Below are 26,751 nucleotides of genomic sequence, written 5' to 3' on the forward strand. Positions count from 1 at the left end.
AGAAAAACCAGTCTCCAATTTTATGCTGTATTAAAATAATAAAAACAGGTTGAGGATTCATTTATAAAAATACATATATATATATTTAAAGCGACAGTTATTCATTTCTGTAAAAAAAAAAAGATTAGGGACAGTTTGCAAAGTATGAATGTCAATATAAAAGATTAATGCATTGAAGTTGGGTTGGGTTACTTTCGTAATAGCTTTCCCCAAAAATCTTCAGCCAAATTTGCACATTTGGAACCATTTTGATTAAACTTTATGTTCCAAAAAGACACAGTTTATGGTATGAATCCCTTTTCTTAAGGGCCACCCCCAACACAGCGAGACGGACTTGCCCCCACAGTATGCCACAGTGTCAGATCATGGAGGAACGATGGGGTTGGGACACTTGCTAGACAAAAGCAGGCTGTAGTTTCACGGCTGGAGCTGTTATCCAGACTGCTTGGGACCTGGGGTTTTCTGAATAAGGGATCTTTCCGTAATTTGGATCTCCATAACTTGTCTACTAAAAATCATTTAAATACTGAATAAACCCAGTAGGATTGTTTTGCCTCCAATAAGGATTAATTATATCTTAGTTCTTGATTATTCCTGATGAAGGGTCGAGTGTCATCTGAAACACTGAATAAAGATTCACTTTTTATTTATAAAGACTTGTGTGCACAACTTTCCCTTGTATTGCTCTCTATCTCTCTTTTACATTTATTTTATTTATCAAGGCAAAATTTCACTAATGGAATTATTGAAAGTTAAAAATAATCCCATATGCACAAAAGGAAAATACTGAACTGCGATTTAGGTGATTTAAAAAGCTACTTTTTATAGAAGTGTTATAAGAATAATGCATCAAAACTGAAAGCAGAGAAGTAGACTTTAAGAACTGCATTAACATGTAACCTTTAAGCTTCATTGTGTAACTAACCATAAGTTTTTTTTTTACACAGAGACAGCCATGTTGGGGCAATTTATCATAGCTAAAGCGTACATACAGTCAACATTGTTAATTAGAGTTGATGCACTCTCCTACTTGCCCCTATCTGTCAAGTAGACTGTTTAAAAATCTGAGTTATTAGTCTCTATAAGGGAGCAGGGGGAAGATCTGGTTAATATCTATAAGTTTAAATCATTCATCCATCCATGGTGCACTGTTGTCTGATAATTCCTACCCTTACTAGAAACATTAGATAACCAGTGCCCCTGGGACCATCAAAGAGACTATAAATCAAGAGGAGTGCGGCTCTCATGCATCCTGGGTTAATACCTGTTTATAATATCTCTTGTAAGAATGCAGGTTTGACACTTAAAGATTCATCAGAGAGAGCAAACAGGCAGAGCAAGCAAGGTTGTTCCAGATTTCCAAAAAATAAGATTAAGCAAAATACATTTTTCAAACATATGATATGTTAAAAGCAATTCTTGTGAAACTACTGGGTTCATTTTACAGTAAACCCTTCTGAGATGTTTAACAGGAAACAGTTTTGCCCTGAAATCAGTTTTACAGAAAACCCACCCGAGATAAAAGTTGCAATGATTTCACTATTTTTGCAACAACTATGGTAGTTAAAACTTGCATTTATTCACAGCTAATCTAATGATGTTATTACATTTCTTTTTTTTATATATACAGAAGAAGATGATAGCCTAGAGTAGTACAGGTAAACCCGTTGTCCAGAAAGCTCCGAATTACGGAAAGTCTGTCTCCCACAGACTCTGTTTTAATCAAATAATTCACATTTTTAAAATGAATTTCCTTTATCTCTGTAATAATAAAACAGTACCTTGTATTTGATCCCAACTAAGATATAATTCATCCTTACTGGATGCAAAACAATCCTACTGGGTTTGATTAATCGTTTATTGATTTTTTAAGTAGACTTAAGGTATGGAGATCCAAATTACCGAAAGACCCCTTATCCGGAATACCCTTTGTCCCGAGCATTCTGGATAATCGGTTCTATACCTGTAGTTACCAGGGTCCCTGGAAAGGAGGTTAGTGGAAACAGCTCAGCTTTGGATAAGGGTCCCAGCCTGCAGACCAACTAGGCTTTATGGAGCATGCCTATGGCCTTTCCCAGATAGTTCTGAAATCCCAGTAATTTAGGATAAATACTTAATAACTGTCTACAATATATTTGGAACTATGGCCAAATGGCTCATACAGCAGGATTTTCCTTATATTATGTAAAAAAATAAAAATCATGGCCTGGGGTTAAGTGATCTTCCTATGATGCTAGATCTCTTGCTTGAGACCAAGGTTCAGATTCCTGTGGAAACTCTTTGTGAGATTCTAGAGCGTCGATTGTATGGAAAGTATTTATGTATATTGTATTTATGTCCACCCTTTTGATAAAATAAATAATTCCCTTTATTTTATTTTTTTTCTTAGAGCAAGTTTCTAATTTGTTACAGAAATATAGTAAGAAGAGAATTTAAAAACAGAAAAAATAGAACGTGAAGACAAAATACCAATTGTCTTTAGAACAGAATTGTAGGGTGAAAACTCCCTTGAATACATTATCTCAGTTGAAAAATCAGGTTCTGGGGGGAGAAATAGCTTTAGGATATGTAGACATTTCCCCATTGTGGTCTTTAGGGCATCAAAGTTTAAAATATGATGGACAAATAACTCCTAAAATAAAAACTGAAACCCAAAAAAGCCTGGTTACATTGCTCTAAAACACAGAAATCTAAAACCACCAGTATCAGACTTTTCACAGTATACATACAGTATAACATATAGACCACAAACGTCAAAGCCAGCACTTACTTTTATTGCCAACAAGGGCAACAAAAGGTTGCGTCTCTGATTCATCGTTTACTTTCTTCACCATTGAAAACCAGTCTTCTAAATTTTCAAAGCTCTGATAATTTGTAATATCATACACCAAAAGAACTCCCTGAAAAAGAAAGAAATCATTTTATCAGTCTGTTTAAAAAAAACAGAGGACACATGCAAATGAAAAAGACTGGTTTGATGGATGTCAGTATTTTAGGTACCGTGAGTGATTATTTCATTAGTGAAGCAAGGATTACCTCAAGGTTATCAGTTAGTGTTAGTGGCAGCTTAAAGGCATTCTCAACCAAAGATAATTATTTCAACAAACTATGTCAACAGCACAGTCCTACTAATAAGGTGTTAAAGGGCCAGTGGGGCTATAGGGGTAATTCAGGACCTTCCTGGGAAATGAGTGCGGTATAAAAACCAGTGCACTTTGCAAATTGAGAAATAATGTGATCCTATGAGAAATTATTGCTGCACTGAAACATAGCTCTTTCTTTATTATGAGTTTTAAACACAATTTATACGTCTGTCGGGAAAACCACTTAATATGAACTACAATTTATAATATATTGCTCATTTAAGGATTAATGCTAAATTATATTAATCAAACTTGACCCGAAGATATCAAAGAGAACTGGAAAAGTAGCAAGAATAGCTTCATCTCTAAAATATGCATAAAGTAGGCATATGGGGCATACGTTTCTACAGTGCTGCAAAAGAAACTGTGAAAGTTGCTTCAGTCTCCTTCACAATAAAAAGTTTTACATTTAGAATAAGTGAGAATTCTAAAAGGTTTCCAACAGTGGTAAAATGCATGGCAGAAATGATTAAGTGATCTCCAGAGAAGTCACATTCAGTCATTTGTAACCCGCCTGCCTATTGATGAATTACTATGTGGCAGATTTTCACTAGGCTGGTAGAGGAATAGCAAAACGGAATGGTTATTAAAAGTACAAAATCAGGGCAAGTGCATGCAAAGAAATAAAGACTGCTCTCCAGCATATCCTGCAGAAGGGAGATGCTAATTTGAGGTATAAATTGTAGGTACAGTTTATTATAAAGGGGAGAAACTTGGGGGAGTTTTTATTTCTATGGGATTTTTAGAAGCGTATTTATCAATGGGTAAAAGTTAGAACTCACCACTTGATAAATACTCTTCTAAAAATCCAATAGGGATACTGTAAGCTCTTTTGGGCAGGGCTCTCTTCACCTCTTGTATCGGTTATTGATTGCTTTATATGTTACTCTGTATGTCCAATGTATGAAACCCACTTATTGTACAGCGCTGCGGAATATGTTGGCGCTTTATAAATAAATGTTAATAATAATAATAGAACGTGGGTGTTTTTTTGTGCAGGTACGTGGGGGTGGATGAGTGTAGGAATCATAGCTTGACACTGTTTGGGATTGGTTGAATTCTGATTGACCTCTCGGCCTAACATTAGTAGACCAGATTGAAAAATTAACACACAATACAAAGGATAATTTCAGGGGACCTTCATACCTGCAATTTTTAGTAACTCGCTCAATGCACTCAGCGATTGTCTCTTTGAAAACTGGCTAACAAACAGGAGAGAATAAGTTCAGTGGAAAAACTGTTTTAAAAAGTATCAAAGGAAAAAAACAGGATCATCTTTATGCCCACAGATTGGCCTGTAAATGGAGCTAAACAGCCGGGTTTATTTTCCAAAACAGGCTATGATACTCCTGTATTTAGTGCTGAAACATATCTTTAGTACATATATTTATACCTGCGACCACCATCTTGGTTAGGTGTGATGTAACTTCCCTTAGAACCCTTATCATTTTGCACGTGCAGATACGTCATGCTACTGTGCATGCTCTTGCCCAGGGCCAGGGGGGTTGGAACGCAAAGGAAGTCCTGTAACAGTAGCCCAAGTGTAAAAGACTGTGGGTATCAATGTGCAGGTCCAGGACACAGATCTGTGGTGCAGTAAGGGCTCTGGCACACGGGGGAGATTAGTCGCCCGCGACAAAACTCCCTGTTCGCGGGCGACTAATCTCCCCGAGTTGCCATGACCCGCCATCCCGCCGGCGAACATGTAAGTCGCCGGCGGGATGGCACACGCGGCGGGGCGATTTGCGCGAAATCGCGCCGCTGCGTCTGCCATCCCGCCGGCGACTTACATGTTCGCCGGTGGGATGGCAGGGGGAAGGCAACTCGGGGAGATTAGTCGCCCGCGAACAGGGAGTTTTGCCGCGGGCGACTAATCTCCCCCGTGTGCCAGAGCTTACTTTTAGGGTGAACACACATGAAGCTACTAGTAGCAGGTACTTGCCATGGCTACTAAACTAGACAATGCCTCGGAATTCGCTACCACCTAGTTAAACTAAAAAGCTGCTTGGATAACTGGTGAAATGTTTTACGGCCAATGACACATGAGGAGATTAGTCGGCCCAAAATGAATCTCCTCCAGCAGTGGCAACTGATCTCCTAAAAAGCTTTTCTATCAGTGAGGATGTAAATCGCCAGTAGGAAAACATGTGTCTCTTCAGCTTTCCAAGTCACCCAAAGTTGCCTTGCAAGGAAACTTTGTACGACAGCGGAAAGCTGAAGCAACACTTATGTTTTCCGACTGGTAGGAAAGCATTTGAGGAGATTAGTCACCACCATGGGAGGTGACTAATCTCGTGTATCATCAGCCTAAGACTACTCAGCAAGTCCAGTTATCACTATTAGATAATGTACACCAGTGGAAGATAATCTAAAAAGGAAATCGATATGGGGACAGTATCCACTTAAAGTTTACTTTTCTTGCATGTATATTTCTTTATATGGTAACACTCACATTTCTGGTAAGCAATCGAAAATGTTACATGTTCTAAAAGGCTAAACCTTTTTAAAATACCATGTACCCAACAAATTAAATAGAGATTAAAATGTAATTTTACCAGTAGAATATATTTTGTAGAATGTTTATGACATTAGATTGGAAAGTGGAAAGTTGTTGATATTTCCCAGCCCATGAAATCAACAAAATTTATAACCTAAAATGTCTATTGCATACAAGTCCTTTTTATGCGCAAATCCACGTTTACATTTTTCTCCTTTATTGTTTGCACCAACATGTTCTCAGCTTTTCTCCTCTCTTACTTCAGAATCCTTGTAGTTTATGATTAAATTGGAGGGTGTAGGATCACTGTTAATTTCCTCTTTTACTTATATCACTTTTTTTTCCTCCTTCTCTCTCTCCAGGGGACGTGCTCTGAAAACTGTACCTGTGGTGTTGATTTCCCAAAAAATCCTCTACTAATTACTGTGATTTTCACATCTGACCCAAGCCACAATGCCTGGAAATGAGAAGTCGTCTCTCTAAAGCAGCTGGGGATCTACAAACAAGGCATTTTGCAGAGTTGAACTAGCAAGCCAGTTCAAGACAGATTTACTTCAGCTCTACATAAATCCAAATTATATTAATATTAAACTTCACTGCTTCTTAAATCTCCAGTCTCACTTGGTAACATATATTGGATTTGCAATCAAGTGTAAGCATTCGGCAGTGTATCATTTTGCCTGACATTTGTTAATTTTAATTTCAAATTAAGAAAATATTTTTCTTTTAATAACTGAAGCGAGGGATTTTCAAATGGGGCAAAAACGTAAGTTGGGTGATTATCTCTCTGCTAAAAATGTAGGTCCAAAACTCCTGTTTTAAAAATGGCAAGGGTGGGTGGTTATTGCAGCTGATTTATTAGGCATTTCATAGAAAAGTATAATGGTGCCTATTATAGTCTCCCTAGATGTTAAAATTCCTTTAAGATTTGGCTGGATACGCAACTGCAATGAAAAGATTATTAGAGGGGGGGAAGTTGTTTTAAGCTTTCAAAATAAGGCTGGATGTATGAAAAAAATACACAAAGGGAGTAGTGTAATTAAAATATTATAAACTCTAATAAAAAATAATATAATCCCAGCAGCATGTGTTCCCTTCCTTCCTCTTAATGGCAAGGTTAAATGATGCAGTATGTATGTGTTTCTTTATATGTACAGCACCACTAATGTAAATAGTTTCACATGATTAACCGGCTCAGCCATACCAAATCAATTACATTTATACATAAGAAAATGAAGAATTCTGCAGGTTACAGTGATCTACATAGAGAGAAATCTCTAAACTGCTTGAAATAAAAGCTTATATTTTTCCATGTAGTGGAATGATTATTGATACACCCAGTGTTCGCTGTGTTAAATGTAAGATATCATTCAAAGAGGTCTATGGTGCAGATTGGGGCCATACTAATCCTGAAGGAGCTCTATATGAACATTAATAATGAATAATTATGAAAACTGCTGTTTACAGCAAGTCACAGAGGGCCAACATACTTTCAGCTGTTATTTTTCTAATGAATATACAAAGGGTGTATTGCATAATTATTTCTTATTTCCCACCTAGCTTCCATGAATGTTTTCTGGCACAGCTTGCAGGTTGGTGGGGACATTATCAATAAGAGGATCAAATCTTGTAGGTCCCCATTCTTTGTATAGGCATTCTATTATTTTATCATTTCCCTTACATAAACTTAAAAGGTTGTGGCCTAGGGAACATGCTATGACTTCACTGCTGCTATGAGTTAGTTGACTACACCGAACTTTTTCTGATGTAACTACATAAAGTCATCAAAATATATAAAAGTAGACTACATTTTATTTTGCTACAGTACCTGGGTTCCATAAATATATTTATCCAGCATTTTGCCACCAATGGTCTGTCCTCCAATGTCCAAGACTTGAAGAGTTACATTTAAATTTCCTATTAAACAATAAAAGAGAGACACAGGTGATAAAACATTAAATGTATTATAATAAAAACAAACATTTTAGCTTCTATGACTAATGACTAGCTTGTGTCTTCTAAGCAAGACAGGCTATTCAGTCTTACTTATCAAAATGTTTGTATTTATTCATTAATATGAGTGAATGTAACTATGCTGCTTGCTTTGCCAAGGTTAAATAGGGTCGTGCTGAAAAAAAAGCGAATTCTGAAAAGTATGAATTACTAAAAATTGCCAACTCTACTTGCCCTGATGGTGAGAGAATAAGCAGCTCTTTTTTAAAAAACAGTACAGAAAAAATAATGTATATAGAGAGACAGAGAGAGTAAAAAAAAAAAAAAAAACAACAACAACAACAAAACACACCAAAAGACTAATTTCTGTAACCACTACTTTCAAATAAGCGCTATAATTGGCTATTTCATTCCACAGAATGGGGAGGAGAGTATTCAGACAGGGTAAATGTACAAGAGGAAGCAGATACCTACTAGATTGTTTGGTAAGCTATACAGTCAGGTTAACTGCACTCTGTTATAAAAACCTTGAAATGTAAATCCACTGGGGCAGGGACAGATATGAATGATGTACAATGTCTATAGAATATGCTGGTACAAGTATAGAATCTGTTATCCAGAAGGCTCCGAATTACAAGAAGGTCATCTCCCATAGACTCCATTTTAATCAAATAATTCAAATTTGGAAAACTGATTTCCTTTTTCTCAGTAATAATAAAACAGCACAGGTATAGGATCCGTTATCTGGAAATCCAATATCCAGAGAGCTCTTTAATACGAGAAGGGCATCTACCATAGATTCCATTTTAAGGAAATAATTCAAATATATAGTTAATTGTTATTAGAGGCAAAACAATTCTATTGGTTTTATTTATTGTTTAAATTACTTTTTAGTAGATTTAAGGCAGGGGTGGGCAATACGTTGATTGCGGTCCACCAGTCGATCCCCCGTGGATTTCTGGTGGACCGCGATCAACCTGGGGATGCAGAAGTGTTGCGTGAATACGTACATACGCATTCACGCAGCACTTCCGCATTCCGCATCGGTCCGGTCGATTGCGACCGGAAAAAGTCTGGCCACCCCTGATTTAAGGTATGGAGATCCAAATTATTAAAAGACCCATTATCTAGAAATTCCCAGGTTCCAAGCATTCTGGATAACAGGTCCTGGCCAGAAGAAAATCGGACAAAACAAATTAGCAGTCCACAGACAATACCTCTATATAATGAGCTGCATTTTATTTTGAAGGTTAAAGCTTACAGAATGGTGGGTTTGTTAAAAAGTCCCATGATTTTAAGGATTTGGATTCAGTTCAGCCAGGAGCGTGGATTCGGTCAAATCCTGCTGAAAAAGGCCAAACCTTGGCTGAATCCCAAACTGAATCCTGGATTCGGTGCATCCCTAATTATTTTGTCTGATATATATCTACTACATTTTAAATACGAAGGTCAGAAGGCTGCCATATTATTCTCTGGTATCATACAGAGGATATGAACCTCACACATGGTAAATATATATATTAGTTCATGCATTTATCCTCTTGCATGTAACAACTTGCAGATCAATGCTCTAATGCCTTTAAAGCACTAAGTATATTGGAAGGTATCTAACATTCCCATTGAAGGTGGTCTGCCATTAACATATAATTACAGCAAGGTGGTTTACAGCATTGGGAAAACATATCTGGTTTAAGTTTCGTTCTGTTTATATGCATTTAGAAAAGGGTCTTCAAATTCCACCATGCAATGTGCATTCCACATAGAATATGCACTAACACTTCACATTGAACACAAATAAGATGAACACAACACATCTTCTCAAAATGAGTTAAGCAGATGCCCTTTGCGTGGATTTATGTTAAGTTTATTTGTGTAGCCCCATAAATACACACAGCACTTAACAAGAGCAGAATACATTAAGAGGAAGAGTGTTAAAATGGCATAACACAACAACCTTTAGGAACGTACAATATCTAGTGAGAGAACAATTGAACCATGCATCTGCACCAACGAGCTTGCTTTCTGTCAAATAAGGGTTTGTCATTGGCTGAGAATTCAAATTACTTACATACAATGCAGATTTTTAGAAGTTAGGGTGAGGTTCTAATCACCAACACAACTGATCTACAAACTACTTTAATCCATGGTTCCATTTTTAAACAATGAATAGGAGACTCTGAAGTGAAGTAACAAGTTAGGCAAAGTTCTTAAGTCCTAAACAATATTCATATATATGTTTTGCAAACTTGATGCTTCATAAAGAGATTGTTATTTCCTTAAGGACCAATACAGGTATGGGATCCCTAATCCGGAAACCCGTTATCCAGAAAGCTCCGAATTATGGAAAGCCTATCTTCCATATATTCCATTTTAGTCAAATAATTCAGAATTTTAAAACTGATTTCCTTTTTTTGTGTAATAATAAAAACGTGGCTTGTACTTGATCCCAACTAAGATATAATTAACCCTTATTGGAGGCAAAATAATCCTATTGGGTTTATACAATATTTAAGACTTAAGGTATGGAGATCCAAATTACAGAAAGATCCCTTATCTAGAAAACCCCAGGCCCCGAGCATTCTGGATAACAGGTCCCATACCTGTACAATTTTTGCTTTCACAATAACTTTGTAACACATACAGAATTCCTAACTGTACTATTTACATTTTCCTACCTGATAAATCAAAAATGAAAAATGCTGGAAATGAAACCAATAAGGGAGGAGGAAACAATAAAATTATGCCAACAGCTAGGTCCAGCCAGGTATCAGCCCAGTTCTTACAAAGCTCTTTAGTAACACCCAAAAGACAGATTAATTAATGAAATGCCCATTATGGAATGATAAGAGCATGCTCCAGAGGAATTTTTACAGGAGATTGCCATCAAAACTTTGGTTAATACAGCCGTCTCATCAAAATATTTTTTTTTAAGCGGGCGCTTATTTTATAACGTGTACTTCTATATCCATGTCTGTTTGGGTTTATTAGCAAAGCAATTTTAGTTTAATGAGATTTTTTGTGGGGCATGATTATCATTATTTTGGGTACTTGATTTAATATCCATATCGTTCCATAATAAAATACTCATAAACCAAATAAAGATGCATCCCAGTGGAAAAATTATAGACCAGTTTTGCTAATGTAAATGGACATATTAAAATCAATGCCAATATTGTAGCTTTGTCACAAGACTCCTTCCCGTAATTATATATATATATATATATATATATATATATATATATATATATATATATATATATATATATATATATATATATATATATATATATTATACATACACACACACACACACACACAAAAAACTAAACTGAATAAACACTTTTTAGTAAGTATTTTGGGAGAAATCTAAGATTTAACAAAAGAGAAATTATTTCAATTATTGAATTCTGAAACAGAAATCAATAATGAATAATTAAAGGTTCCAAAAGTGCATGATGAGCTTTTGATTACTGTTAAAAAGCCACCCTGAAATTTGGTCGGTAAACTTGTAAAATGCTGCTAGGTTCTTTGGTTAACCTACAATTTAAGTGCTGTATGGCCAAATGTAAGTGAAAACATGCCCCTGCCCACTTCTAGCACTAAAGGCTTAAAATATCTTTGTGCACAGTGGAGACCGTTTTGCTGCCTTATGCCCACAAACTTCCTGGAGGTATTTTGTCTGCGAACCAAACAACTCTCTTTCTGCAGTTCCTGATTGAATGGTCCAACCGTACTGAGCTATAAAATGTGCACAGTGAATGCATCCAGACTACACAGAGAGCTGGGTTACAAGCATTCCAGAGTGGGTCAGTATTTGCAGTGAAATGGTATTAGAAAATATTTATGTGATTTGGTTTAAACAGATCCATATACAATTAACGCTTTCAATCTTGCAGTGCCTGCGACATATTCCTCTGAGAAGCGCTGCAGGACCCTCCTGCGCTAATGGTATGCCGAGATTTGTTACAATAAAAAAAGTCTAAATTGAGTGATTTACTTTATCAAAAAACTTAAATTGTTATAGTTGGCTGCTTCTGCTTGGAACATGTACATTGTACTTTAAAAACCTATGGAGACTACAGTGTTTAAGCAGAAGTATTTATCTGGCCAACACCACATTGCTTCAGTGGGACTGAAAACCTGATTATATTACAATGGTAAAATAGACACACATAGTCACACATAAGTACCACAGTTCTAAGAGTGTCACAGAGGTTTCCATTACATACTGAGGATTATTTGTTGAAGGATGTAACATGCAGGTAAAACTATCAAAAATCCAGAAATAAGCAGCCAGATGTTTTGAGGCTGTGTAGAAAAAAACAGAGGAGAATGTTCTCTCCGCTTTTACATGTCAACCCAGATCAGGAAAAAGATTTATCAGAGATCAGGGTCAAACCCCCAAAAATTAGAGGTGTTGCATAGTCCTGCGTCTGCCCTCTGCAGCAAAACTTGCCAAGACATAACCAAAACATATAAACAGTTCTCAGATCTTTAATGGAGAACTAACCCCCCCAGGTACAAAAGTCCCATTAACTGCCCTCCATCGACACCCCTCACCTCTCCCTTCTCACACATCCTATTACATTAATAAGTGGCCCTATTTAAAAACCTGACATAAAAAAGCAGGGCAGCAGAGTAGCAAGGCGCCATCTTCTGTCAACTAGAAAATGCTTTGGGTCTCACCGCCGATACAGACCCTACAGGAGTATGCACAGTTGGGGCTAGTCGGGAATCAGTTTTAACTGCACATGCTCACACACGGCCCGTGTCCACGGTGAGACTCGGTAATAGGATGTGCAAGAAGGGAGAGGTGAGGGGGGTCGATGGAGGGCAGTTAAAGGGAATTTTGTACCTAGGAGGGTTTAGTTCTCCTTTAAATGTGACTTCATGTTGTTGAAATGCATAATATAAAAGGCTATTGTGATACTAAAATCTAGTTAGTATTGATGTTGGTATATATGGGTTTATGTATGTGAGTGTATAGATAGGTCAGTATGGGTCTGTATGCGAGTGGATAGATAGGTCAGTGTGGGTCTGTATGTGAGTGGATAGATAGGTCAGTGTGGGTCTGTATGTGAGTGGATAGATAGGTCAGTATGGGTCTGTATGTGAGTGTATAGATAGGTCAGTATGGGTCTGTATGTGAGTGGATAGATAGGTCAGTATGGGTCTGTATGTGAGTGTATAGATAGGTCAGTATGGGTCTGTATGTGAGTGTATAGATAGGTCAGTATGGGTCTGTATGTGAGTGTATAGATAGGTCAGTGTGGGTCTGTATGTGAGTGGATAGATAGGTCAGTATGGGTCTGTATGTGAGTGGATAGATAGGTCAGTATGGGTCTGTATGTGAGTGGATAGATAGGTCAGTATGGGTCTGTATGTGAGTGTATAGATAGGTCAGTATGGGTCTGTATGTGAGTGGATAGATAGGTCAGTATGGGTCTGTATGTGAGTGTATAGATAGGTTAGTATGTGAGTGGATAGATAGGTCAGTGTGGGTCTATATGTGAGTGTATAGATATGTCAGTGTGGGTCTGTATGCGAGTGGATAGATAGGTCAGTACGGGTCTGTATGTGAGTGTATAGATAGGTCAGTATGGGTTTGTATGTGAGTGTATAGATAGGTCAGTATGGGTCTGTATGTGAGTGTATAGATAGGTCAGTATGGGTCTGTATGTGAGTGTATAGATAGGTCAGTATGGGTTTGTATGTGAGTGTATAGATAGGTCAGTATGGGTCTGTATGTGAGTGGATAGATAGGTCAGTATGGGTCTGTATGTGAGTGGATAGATAGGTCAGTATGGGTCTGTATGTGAGTGGATAGATAGGTCAGTATGGGTCTGTATGTGAGTGTATAGATAGGTCAGTGTGGGTCTGTATGTGAGTGTATAGATAGGTCAGTATGGGTCTGTATGTTAGTGTATAGATAGGTCAGTATGGGTCTGTATGTGAGTGTATAGATAGGTCAGTATGGGTCTGTATGTGAGTGGATAGATAGGTCAGTATGGGTCTGTATGTGAGTGGATAGATAGGTCAGTATGGGTCTGTATGTGAGTGGATAGATAGGTCAGTATGGGTCTGTATGTCAGAGTATAAATAGGTCAGTATGGGTCTGTGGGTGCTGGGTTTACTTGAAAGGGTTGAACTTGATGGACTCTGGTCTTTTTTCAACCCTATGTAACTATATATATGACAGTGTGCCAAAAAAATATGATTTACTTAAAAGCAGCAACTTTCCTTATGTGTTCTAGGGTAATAGTTGCTTCTCAGCTGCAGATAAAACTGTACTTGCACTTTGCAAACATGGCATTGGAATTATTTATATATTTATTTTTATAAGAATCAATTAAAAGAGAAGATAAGCTAAAATCACTGGGGGTGCCAGGTTACTAGGCAGCCCCCAGTACAGTACAATATTTTATGAGATTTCTGTACTGTACATGCCCCACTCAAAAACTGGCACAAAAGACAACGGACAACAACCAAAAAAATTGTGCAGCAAACAGTACCGCAGGCTGGTGCATTTTCTGAATAAGGGGAGTACCAGTCTGGGGTAGGAGTTAAGACATCAAGTTGTTAAGGGGCGCCTAACAACTTGAACTGAAGCCTAAGCACTAATATTTGTTAAATCTAAGGGTGCAATAACTATAGAGTAGTAATACTACAGTTGCCAAAAAAGTCACACTTTTTTTCTTAAAAGAAACAGTAACACCAAAATATAAAAGTTCTTTAAATTACTGTTGTAATAAATGTACTGTTGCCCTGCACTGGTAAAAGTTGTGTGTTTGCCTCAGAAAGTCCACTATGGTTTATATAAATAAGCTGCTGTGTAGCCATGGGGGCAGCTATTTTAGCTAGTAAATAGGAGAAAAGACACAGGTAACATAGCAGATAACAGATACACTCTGTAGAACAGAATGGTGTTTTACAGAGCTTATCTGTTATCTGCTATGAAACCTGTGCAGTTTAGCCCTATTTCCATTTGACACAGCACAGCTAGACAGTTTCTATAAACTACAGTAGTATTTCTAAAGCAAACACACTACTTTTACCAATGCAGGGCAACAGTACATGGTATTCTAATTACTTTGATACATTGTAATTTCTTCATGTTACTGTTCCTTTAAAATGAAATGTCTTAAAGCTGAGCTAAGCCTAGGAATTGTTTTCCTCATGTTAGTGGCAAAAATGATATAGTAGCCAAAGAGAGGTTCAGGACCGGGGGGACAGGATTGCCAAAAGTTGCACTTAGGGCCAGAACAAGGGGTAAGTAGAAAATGTGCCCTAACCCAAACCATAAAACACCGCCCAAGATCATTATTTCAAACCACTGAAAATGTGTAGTGTGGTCATTTGCAAGCTTAGCTACACAACAGTACAGAGAGAAAGCAACAACTGCTAAACTGCACATCTGAATGTTGTAATTAAAAATCTGAGCGGTCAACCATATATTGCCTGCAGCATAGAGGCGAGGCAGGCAATAAATGATTCACCGCTCAGATTTATAAATACAGGTATGGATGATTTAATAAAAAAAAGAATTTGGGTTTCATGTTTAATTTTTAAAGGACTTTTATTATACAGCTTTTTACATGTGGGAGACAGGTCCCCTTTAAAGTAGATTTACTTTTCTATATTATCAATGACCTAATAGAAACAGTGAAGATCTATTGTATATGCATAGCTGTTGGTTACTACTGCAGATGGAATAAATTTGTCCTATCCGACTGAAACTAGAAAAGAGAGAGTAGGCCAGTGATCCCCAACCAGTGGCTCAGGGGCACCATGTTGCTCCCCAACCCCTTGGATGTTGCTCTCAGTGACCCCAAACCAGGGAGTTACTTTTGAATCCCTAACTTGGTGTAAGCTGATAGTGTGCATAGAGGCTGCCTAATAGCCAATCACAGCCCTTATTTGGCACCTCCATGAACTTTCATGATAATTGTGTAGCTCTCCAAGTCTTTTTACATTTGACTGTGGCTCCCGAGTGAGAAAGGTTGGGGATCCCTGGAGTAGGCCATACCTTTTATCACCATCAACAGACAGTTATCTGACAGAAGCAACAACGTTAATTAGATATTGCTGCTATCACAGCTCTGTTCTTTTATCACTGCTTATTTAGCAATGTAAACTTTACACACTTTGTATAAACAAACAGGATTCGCAGATAAGTGGCTTGAAGGGTGCCCTCCGCAGATTGTCTGGCAGTGACATGGTTAACCAGCAACTTCTTTTTTTTCCATGCAGTGTGCTGCAGCAAGTCAGTAAATGGTTCCTTTGCACCATGAACTGAAACATCTTGAATGGTCAAACTGTATTTTTATGAGTACCAAGGGACACTACATTTTAGTGGTCTATTAAATGCCAGCAATTTCATGCTGCCTTGCATAAAACAGCATTCACATATTAGAACACAGCAGCTACATAGCTATACTGTAGCTTTCAAGAACGTATGAGATTAGTCATTTCTATTAAGTATACTATGCATTTTTTTTTTCTTATAAATATATTTCTTCATTTAAGGTCATATGGGTATTATTTGTAAAGAAACCATTGCATAAGTGCCAGAATCTTTGCCCAGGATGCAATTAATTTGAAGAAACTGAAGTGCCTGTAAATGTTATTAAAGGAAGACCAAAGCCTATTCATAAGTAGGGTTTTCCTTTAAACTGACAATAAAATATGAGTGTATATTATTACTCTTTGGAACCTGTATTCAAAGTATGACCCATCAGAGTTTGTTAGACTTAGACTACAACTGCAAGCAGCCACCAACAATTTTTTAGCTGGGAATTGCAGTTAAACAATATCAGGAGGTCTGCAGGTTGCACTGAGGGCAACTTGCAACAGATTTAGGACAAACAGGTGCAGCTCTTTATTGGTTCATGCACAACATCCAAGGAAGCATTACAGTTTCTCCCATTGCACTACAAAATCTGAAGCATTATATATATAATCTGCTTATACATATTGTTGAGGGTTTATTTATGTTTCAGATAACAGATTGTAACTATGCAGAAGAAAATGGTAGGGTTATAAAGTAAGGGCAAAGACAGATGGGGCGATAAGCTGCCGGTGCTATTTTTTTAAACCCCAGTAGCATTGACGCAGCTACGGCAACTAATCTCCGTGCACAAGTATACAAGTTGCTAAATGTACCACGCGGGGACTAGTTGCACCGGATTTTAAAAGTCTTGGGGACTAATTGCCCAGTCACTAAAAGGGGTTTGTTTGTTTTTTATTTTCACTACTTTTATATATATGTGTGTGTATTCTTTTCCAAAACCTTTTACAACATGCCACTAGGTGGAGCATACATCTAAAATGAATAAGGGCTCATTTATTTTATCAGTGTATGTGCTGGAGCTCTAAGCTTACTCAAAGGATTTGCGCCGCTACCCAAAAATACAGCTTTTTATCAGAATAATTGCATTATGTTGAAGGATAACCATTGTCACTTTAATATTAACTGTATCCTCTAGTGGTTCCTGGGACTTCTAGCCCACTTAGATCCCTGGCAAAGTCCAAGTCCCCTACTGATCTGGCCAGCACAGCGCAGACATCTTTTCTACATATTAGTGTTAATCACCTGGAACAGGACATTGGTGTGAGGAGCCAGAAGAAGAAAGGTGAATTCACTTTCATGGATGGACATTTATACTGGAGACATAGTTAACAGTCAAGCATAAATCGCATAATTCTGGCTGTGATCCATGTACATATTTTTCATGCCTTTTGTAACAGGTTTTTATAAAAGGTAAGAGGACTTGGGCTTGCACCATAACCAATAACACTGAAGCTGGTAAATGAATAATTACCTGCTTGAGTGTGTCTATCTCTGTTTTCGAAGAAAATTCCCTTAAAGGAACAATTCAGTGTAGTAAGGAAACTGTGTAAATAGATAGACTTTGCAAAATAATTTTTTTTTTTTCAATATAGTTAGGCAAAAATGTAATCTTATAAAGGCTGGAGTGAGCAGATGTCTGGCACAATGGCCAGGACACTACTTCCTCCTTTACTTTTATCTGACCTGCTTGTTTACAAACTAACTGAACAATTATGTCCCATGTGTCCCCCCCCCCCTAAAGTCAGTGACTAAGAGGTTAGAGAGCATATGGACATAACTGTTCAGTTAGTTTTTAATCTAAAGGTGGCCATACACGGTAAGATTTGCTCATTTGGCAGGGTTTGGCAGGGTCTGAAGGCAGCTGAAATCTGCCCATGTATGGCCACCTTAACTGAACAGTTATGTCCCATGTGCCCCCCCTTAAGTTGGTGACTTACAGATAGAGAGGTTAAAGGACTATTATGTAAGACATCTGCTTACTCCAGTCTTTATATATTACATTTTTGCATAACTAACTATATTAGAAACATGTTTTGTTTTTACACTGAACTGTTCCTTTAATAAACAATAAACACAAATATTATTTTTGCTTTAAAAGTCTACTTCTTTGCAACCAGCAGTTTTAATACAAAATTTCTGTGGACTGGGAATCTTACCTGGCAACGTTATCCTCTTAAGAAAGAAGTCTATTCCCACTGTTTGCTTGTACTGTTTCCCAAACGACTCCTGAGCAAACCGCATGGCCAGAGACGTCTAAAAGAAAATGTATAAAATGTCTGACTTTAAACAGCTTGGCTCAGCAGTCAAAAAAAATGGTACACTTTTAAAACATTGCTAACTAACCCTAATAGGCGCAACCAAGTAAGCAGCAGTGGTTATGTTAGTATTAGAATCTCTGCATCATTATGCTCCTAGATGAGAAGCCAAGCACAGCACTGTAACAGACTAAGCAGACCATGTTGGTGTCAGTAAATGGATAAAAGCATGGGGATTTTATATTGGATTAAAGTCTATCAAGTGTTCTACTGAATACATATTTACTTGATACACTTTACTTGGCAAATGAACCCTTGTGGTCCAAAACTGCCCATGGCACTAAATCCTTACTAAACAGGCAATCTGCTTAGGCTCTATTGAAATTTTTTCCCCTCAGTAAACCAATAGTTGCAGAGGCACCAGGAGATAGGCAGCTTCCAAACACACAGCATCAGACTAATATAATATTGTCATAATTCCCAGATAAGTTACAATTAGATCAGCTCATGTTATCATTTACTATAGAAATGACTAATGATTTTTCTGTTTAGGGCAGAAACATTTTCATGTTGATCAAAGTGTCTGCCTTCACATATCCGACTATTCAGCATCAGAGTAATCTGGCCATCAATGCGTATAGGCAGATTATATTCAATTAGTTTATTCTGGCTAAATGCCAAAAAAGAAAATGAGGCCCAAATTGTTTGCTCCTGATAGCAGCAAGTAAGTGTCAAAGCAGACAGATGGCAGGTTAGCCAGCATAGCCCCTGCAATGTCAATCTAATATTGTAGGTATTGGTTTATTTAAACCAACAGAGTACAACAGAGCAAACTGCCTGTACTGACATACTTGAATTTTGAACAGATTTTTTTTATTTTTTTCCCAAATATAGATATATTTCCTAATATTGTAAAGAAATATGTAACCCAAGACACTGGTGAAAATCTTGGTAACAAATAGGGATGAAGATAATCTTACACTCTGATAAGATTAACTAAAGCTTTGTCATGGTGCTGCAAGGAGACTGTATATCAGCAGAGACATCTCTAGGTAACTATGCCAGAATCAATTCCAATAAAAAATTCCTAAAAAAAAAGAAAAAGCAAACTGTCCTTTCCCATATAAGCACTTAATTTAGCCCTACACAGCCATACAAGCATGTAAAACCAATTAAAGCCATGCCCTTTATACAGCCTCAGAATACAAGGAGCAGTTATTCTTGATGCAACAGTTCAGCTCATCCACTGTCAGTGAATCCTTGTTCCTTGATCTTCCCATTTTGTAGATAGAATAATCATGCGATAATGTAATTTTATTATTACCACCTTTTTCCAACAAAAAGATAAACCAGGTAAGGCTAATGACAGAAAATCGCTTGCCGAAAATAGTGGCATCCGCCTCCTACTTGTGCCTGCACCTGAATGAATGGAATACGCTCGGGGTGCAGGCACATGTAGCCGAAATACGCCTAAAAACGCAAGACTTTGCATTCTCTCGCGTTTTTATGCGGATATATGCTACATGTGCCTGCAGCTGAGCGTATTGAATTCATTCGGGTGCAGGTACAGGAAGGAAGCAGATGGCGCTTTTTATCGGCAAACGATTTTCAGCTTGCCGAAAATACATGCCAGACGCCTTGTCTGACATTAGCCTAACTGTCTGTTTACCCATCAGTACTGCTCAGATTATGCTGCATAGGGCTAATGTCAGACTAGGCATATGGTGTATATATTCAGCAAGCTGAAAAACGTTTGCCGAAAATACCGCCATATGCCTCCTACCTGTGCCTGCACCTGAATGAATGGCATAAGCTTGGGTGCAGCCACATGTAGCCCATATCCGCAATAAAAACTCGAGAGAATTCAAAGTCTCCCATTTTTATGTGTATTTTGACTACATGTGCCTGCACCCGAGCATATGCCATTCATTCGGGTGCAGGCACAGGTAGGAGGCGTTTGGCGGTATTTTCAGCAAGCGTTTTTCAGCTTGCCGAAAATATACACCATACCCCTGGTCTGACATTAGCCTAAGGCTACGGCTAATGTCAGATGAGGCGTGTGGCGTATATTTTCGGCAAGCAGAAAAGCGTTTTTCCGCTTGCCGAAAGAATAGCTCACTTTGTTCCATTTGCACCCAATCCATACCCAACTTAACTAGATGACCTTCATGTGGTACTGGAATATGCTTTTTAGAGATAAGCAACACCATCGGATGGCACATTCAAGCCAAAATAGCTGCGTGAATGGACCTTAATGGAGAATCTGGTCATCAAAATGTTTGTCAAAATGTCATAAGTCACAACTTATGAAATACAATACTAGGGTGTGCCCAAACATACATCGCAGCAGCACCAGAGTTTGTGATCTGACAGTTACACACAGAGTTTTTTTTTTTTTTAGGTAAGGGTTCACTGAAATTATTCCCAAGCGTGAGTTTAAATAGGCAGATTTATGTTTTTCCAAACTAAAGCTGCCTTGGCTGTTGTTTCAATTAAACCACAAGTCAGATTACAAATTGATGTATTTGCTCATATAATATATCAGATTCATTGGATTAAAATGTTGTTAACCTTAGCTATTCTGCATGAGGGGATTGTAAAACAGCAAGATTCTATGACTCTCATTACCAGTAAGTACAGGGCAGAACCTTCCCTTCATTACCCAATCAATGACAATATGAGTATTCACATACTTACAACTTAAAGTTAATTTTACTGAAATATTAGAAGACTAAAACTGAACAACCCCCTAGTTATTTTACTTTACTATTAGGAGATTAAAACTATACAACCCGCTGAACTAATGCAAGATAAAATAAAGTTGCATTTCAGAATGGGAAAAGTGTTTAAAGGCAATAAAGCATGGGGGGGTTGAGGCACTTTGCCTGCTGTGTTTTATTTAGTAGTGGGGCAGAGCTTGTGCACTTTTAGGCCATTCTCATATAAGGTCCACTGCTTTTAAGATGTGAAAACAAATGATGTCTTGCAGGTCCATTAGTTTATTCTCACCACAAAAGAAGTGTTAGTACTGAACCAGCTTTTCTGAATCTAATTTGCCGTATTCACATTCAATAAACTACAATGTATTTTCTGGCCCAGAAAGTTTTGAATTTGACTGAACATTCACTTCTGCCTTACAGTAATGATGCCTATTCTATATATTGGTTCCAATTTTACAGTTTTGTCAAGGTTCATGAGCTGCTACCCACACAGCCGAATTAGCTACCCACATAGTTCTGCAGGACTGCAGGAACTTCTGCATGAAGTGTAGTTTGTGTAGCAGATTGTATAAAACTAGAATGCTGCCAATATTAGGGCAAAGACACATGGAGCTACTCAGTAGCAGCTACTTGTCACGGCTACTAAATGCCAGGAAAAATACTGAAAACTGCCTCTGCTAAAACACATGTAGAGAGTTATAAGTAAATGATTAGCATGGTCTATTTTAGTAGCCATGACAAGAAGCTACTACTAGAAGTTCTGTGTGTCTTCACCCTTAAAGGACAAGGAAAGGCAAAGTCACTTGGGGGTGTCAAAATGTTAGGCACCCCCAAGTGACTTAAATCCCCTACCTGCAGCTGCAGCGCTTCCTCCTTCCTGTTACGCATGCATGCACATGTGCAGTAGAGTTAGAAAGATGAACTTTAACAGAGAAGTCGGCTTTTCACTCTACTGCACATGCACCAGTCGTGGGGTCCAGGCAAAACGAAGCAGGAAGCGCTCGCTACAGGTACCCCGGGCTGGTGCTGTTTTCTCCTAACAGGGGCACCAGCCCGGGGTAAAAGGTAAGAGATTAAAGTCACTAACTAAAGCCTAACATTTTGGCAATCCCAAGTTACTTAGCCTTTCCTTGTAAAGACACACAGAGCTACTTAGTAGCAGCTACTTGTCACCGCTAATAAATGCCTGAAAATAACCTGCCAATAACCTGGCAATACTGACAATTGCCTCTGCTAAAACACACGTATGGACTGTTATCAGTAAATGATAAGCATTGTCTATTTTAGTAGCCACAAGAAGTAGCTGCTACTAGTAAATACAAAGGGGGTAATGTATACACATAATAGCTATCTCTATAATTATTATATATTGCACAATTACCAGGAGTTTGCAATACCGCCTGGCAACAGCTAAAAGAGTTGGGACAGTCTGTTCTTATCATTTGGCTATTAAGTGGTACCAGTGATTCACTATGATCATCTACCAATTAACATTACAGATCCCTGTAAGGGACATTACAGCAAATATCTCTACCAAATATCTCTAACTAACAAACTAACCATACAAAGGAGCAGATTAGCGTGTATGGCCAGATTAACTGAGTTGTAGCCACAGCACAAAACATTTTTGTGTCTGTTTCCATAGGTTACAAATGTATGCCCTAAAGGAAAACTTTAGGTCCAATGCATGTCCCTGCCTATGTGTTTAAGTTTATAGGCTCAGTTATGAAGAAAGTTCTTGAATTAGAACACAAGTTAACGGTTTGTTTGTTTTTTTTTTACAGAATTTCAGTGTAATTGCGACGACTGATAGTCAAAGTCAGTTTGCACAGTGTACATATTATGAATGGCACGCACGTTGCAGGGCACCAACAACAGCATCTGTTTTACTTGCTACAAGTCAGATGAGTCCAACCCTGGAATTATTGCCCTGCCCAGGCCAGGCTGGAGGTAGTTCCAGGGTTTCCTTTGGAAACCTTGATCTATATACTAAAAATAGCAAACAACTAATAATTAGGGGTATATTTAGGGCCCTCTTCACCTCTTGTATCGGTTATTGATTGCTTTATATGTTACTCTGTATGTCCAATGTATGAAACCCACATATTGTACAGCGCTGCGGAATATGTTGGCGCTTTATAAATAAATGTTAATGTAATGTAATTTATCATGCTATGTAAAAAGTGGAGTGAAACATTAGTGATGTTGCTCATAGCAGCCAATCAGATGCTTTGCTTTGGTTTTCTGTTAAAATCTAATTGCTGATTGGTTGCCCTGGGCAGCATCACCAGTAATGCTTCACTCCACTTTTTACACAGCATGATAAATATACCCCTAAGTAATAATAATAATAATAATAATAAAGCATATTTAATAAATGCAGGGTCCCTGCCTGTGATGCCTGGCACTCTCAGTCTTTTATTTTGACATCCCTTGTGTCCCTCAGAAACCAAGGGCCCCCCATGACTGACAGTAGGGTATCACTAACCTTCCCACAGGCTCCATCACCCAGAATGACTATTTTAATCTGCCGGTCTTGGCTCTCCTCTTCTGAGTCAGACATTTCTATAGCAGCCTCGGTAACGGTGTGGGGATAACAAGGCTCCCGGATTTAGCAAACCGGATTTACAAGAGCAGCGCTAAGCAACCAGACGCCATCTTCCCCCTACAGAGCCTGTCACTGGCTGCAGCCCCGGAACCAACCACTTGTGCTAGTGGGGGGAGCTGGGAATGCTCAAAGTTTTAGAACGCTACAGCGAAGCTTGTTCTGACGGCAAAGAGATTCTTATGAGTAATTAAACGTGAACCGAAGTGCGTATTTACATAAAACTATGACATGCTCTGAAATGCCTCGGTTGTTTAGTAGATAAATATTACCGGCAACGCTCATTCACGGAGTGGTTTATTCCGAGCTAATGACGCTTCACCGTAACTAAGGTTAATGCTGGAAGCCAAGTAGAGAGTTAGGAAGGCAGCGTTTGTTAGTTCTTTTATCCAAGCCGGAGTACGGCTAGATATATATATACAGATTTTAGGAATGTTTAAGACCATGACTTATTTGCTGTCCCCTCTTCGTGTCAACTCGAATTCCCTTTTGGATAAGGGCTTTAGTCCTGCCTGTGAATTTGTTTTAAAATGTGGCAAATCTACCTGGCTGGTTATGGGGCCCGTTTATAAATGCGTTCTGGTCAATAAAGGTGCAATTTGGGGCCCAGAGTACAGGGCGCTAAGTGATAGCACCCTGACACCTGTCTTAATTAATGTTACGCTACAGCAGTGGTTCTCAACCTTCCTAATGCCGCCACCTTTTAATACAGTTCCTCATGTTGTAGTGACCCCCAACCATAAAATTATTCCTAAAACCATCGGAAATATGTGTTTTCTGTTGGTCTTAGGTGACCCCTGTGACAGGGTCGTTCGGCCCCCAAAGGGTTCCTGACCCACAGGCTGAGAACCGCTGCACTACAGGTTTTTTGCCTCCCTAGTAAGTAGAGATGTAGCGAACCTCACAAAAAAAGTTCGCGATCCCGTTCGCGAACTTCTGCCAAAAAGTGCGAACTTTTGCAAACTTTGCGAACCCCATAGACTTCAATGAGAAGGCGAACTTTGAAACCTAGAAAAGCCATTTATGGCCAGAAAACTGATTTTAAAGTTGTTTAAAGGGTGCCACGACCTGGACAGTGACATGCAGGAGGGGGATCAAGGGCAAACATTTCTCTGAAAAATACGTTGTTGTAATCAGTAATCAGAAAATAAAAGCAAATAAAAAGGACTATTGGGTTACAGCAGATGAGATCAGCAGGACAGCTGTCCCCAGCAGCTACATACAGAGCAGTAGAAAGTAGATTACTAGTCAGCAAAGCTACCTAAACTGTCCCTCAAATCCCTGCACAGCTCTCTCCCTATGCTAACTCATCAAGCACACACAGGCAGAATGTAAAATGGCTGCTGGGCTTCGGTTTATATATGGAAGGGAGTGGTCCGGGGGTGGTCCAGGAGGGAGAGCTGCCTTATTGGCTGCCATGTATCTGCTGGCTCTGGGGTGAGAGGTCAAAATTTGGCTCCAGCTAAGGCGAACCCAAAATTGCAAACATCGCTAAAAGTTCACTTGTAAGATGCCAGCTGAGGCAAAGTTTGCCGCCATTTCTGTAAAAAAAAAGCATAAACTTTCTATATTTTTACTGTTCTATATTTGCCAACCAGGTGGCAAATATAACACACCCAATTCATCCCAATGCCAGGCCCTGTTTCAGTGGCGTAACTAGCCGAGACGCCATGACCTCTGGGGGGGCCTGCAGTAAGGCTGCCATTTCCAAATCTCCAAAAGGAAGGATACAGCTACATGTATATATTTATACACGCGTATATATATTGAGTAGCCATTTATGAAAATACCCAAACTACCACATTATATTACATAATTACCCCCCACCTGCAGACACAACCCTCTATTCCATTCCCCGTACATCTTGAGATCTCTGTTCCAGACCCCTACTTTCACGTTTACAGGTGGCTGTCCTGTAATTGGGAGCTTTATGGATAAAGGTTTTCTGGAAATTGGATCCTATACACTGTAAAAGAGTGCCAACCAGGCTATGTATTCTGGGTACAGTATGTGCTTGTTTTCAAGAATCATATAGTGAGAGACCCACTACATATGTCTTAGCACACTTGCAGTTAAATATTGTAGGAATCTAATACATGAGTCATGTAACTTTAACATTATCTGTAAATGTTACATAGGGTTGAAAAAAGACCAGAGTCCATCATGTTCAACCCTTCCAAGTAAACCAGCACACACAAACCTATACTTACCTATCTATACACTCACATACAAACATTAATACAGGTATAGGACCTGTTATCCAGAATGCTCGGGACCCGGGGCTTTCCGGATAAGGGATCCTAATTTGGATCTTCATGCCATCATTTAAAGGAGAAGGAAAGGCAAAGTCACTTGGGGGTGCCAAAATGTTAGGCACCCCCAAGTGACTTTAACCGCTTACCTCGTACCCCTGTTCGGAGAAAAGAGCACCAGCCCGGGGTACCTGGAGCGGATCGCTTCCTCCTTCCGGCTTCCGCTTTCTAAACTGCCGGTGGCCGGGCATGCACAGTAGAGCAAAAAAGCCGACTTTAATGTTTAAGTTCGGCTTCTCACTCTACTGCGTATGCGCGCGCAGCGAATCGCAAAGGAGGAAGCGCAGGCAGCTACCCCGGGCTGGTGCTGTTCTCTCCGAACAGGGGCACCAGCCTGGGGTAAAAGGTAGGCGGTTAAAGTCACTTGGGGGTGCCTAATATTTTGGCACCCCCAAGTGACTTTGACTTTCTTTTTCCTTTAAACATCATTTAAACCCAATAGGATTGTTTTGCCTCCAATAAGCATTAGTTATATCTTATTTGGGATCAAATACAAGGTACTGTTTTAATATTACAGAGAAAAAGAAAATCATTTTTATAAATTAGAACTATTTTCTTATAATGGAGTCTATAGGAGATGGGCTTTCCCTAATTCAGAACTTTCTAGATAACGGGTTTCCAGATAAGGAATCCCAAACCTGTACTAACTGTAGATAATAGTATCACAATAGCCTTGAATACTATGCTTGTTCAAGAACCCATCTAGGTCCCTCTTATAGGCATTACCAGAATCTGCCATTACCACATCACTGGGAAGGGCATTCCCCAACCTCACCATGAAAAACCACCTACGCTGCTTCAAATATAAACTCCTCTAATCTAAAGGAGGGGGGCTCTGGTGCGTTGACAGTTTTTATGGGAAAAAGAACATTCCCTATCTGCCTATAATCTCCTTTAATGTACTTGTACAGAGTAT

General features: G+C 38.7%; 1 protein-coding gene across 2 annotated transcripts in view; it reads right to left on the bottom strand.

Annotated features, from left to right (window-relative positions):
* Positions 1-23,717, bottom strand: part of rab28 (RAB28, member RAS oncogene family) — a 61,108-nt gene extending 37,391 nt beyond the window's left edge. The window contains exons 1-4 of one of the 2 annotated variants that reach the window (XM_018093837.2): positions 23,407-23,717; positions 18,100-18,196; positions 7,469-7,557; positions 2,771-2,900 (exon numbers count right to left, since the gene is read on the bottom strand). In XM_018093837.2, the coding sequence (XP_017949326.1) occupies positions 2,771-2,900; positions 7,469-7,557; positions 18,100-18,196; positions 23,407-23,481 (391 nt within the window). In that variant the 5' untranslated portion in view covers positions 23,482-23,717. The remainder of the gene's footprint in view (positions 1-2,770; positions 2,901-7,468; positions 7,558-18,099; positions 18,197-23,406) is intronic. The other variant, NM_001030430.1, reaches the window with a different exon arrangement.
* Between the last annotated feature and the right edge of the window lie 3,034 nt (positions 23,718-26,751).

The sequence above is a fragment of the Xenopus tropicalis genome, chromosome 1 (genome assembly GCF_000004195.4).
Source record: "Xenopus tropicalis strain Nigerian chromosome 1, UCB_Xtro_10.0, whole genome shotgun sequence".
NCBI lineage: Eukaryota > Metazoa > Chordata > Amphibia > Anura > Pipidae > Xenopus > Xenopus tropicalis.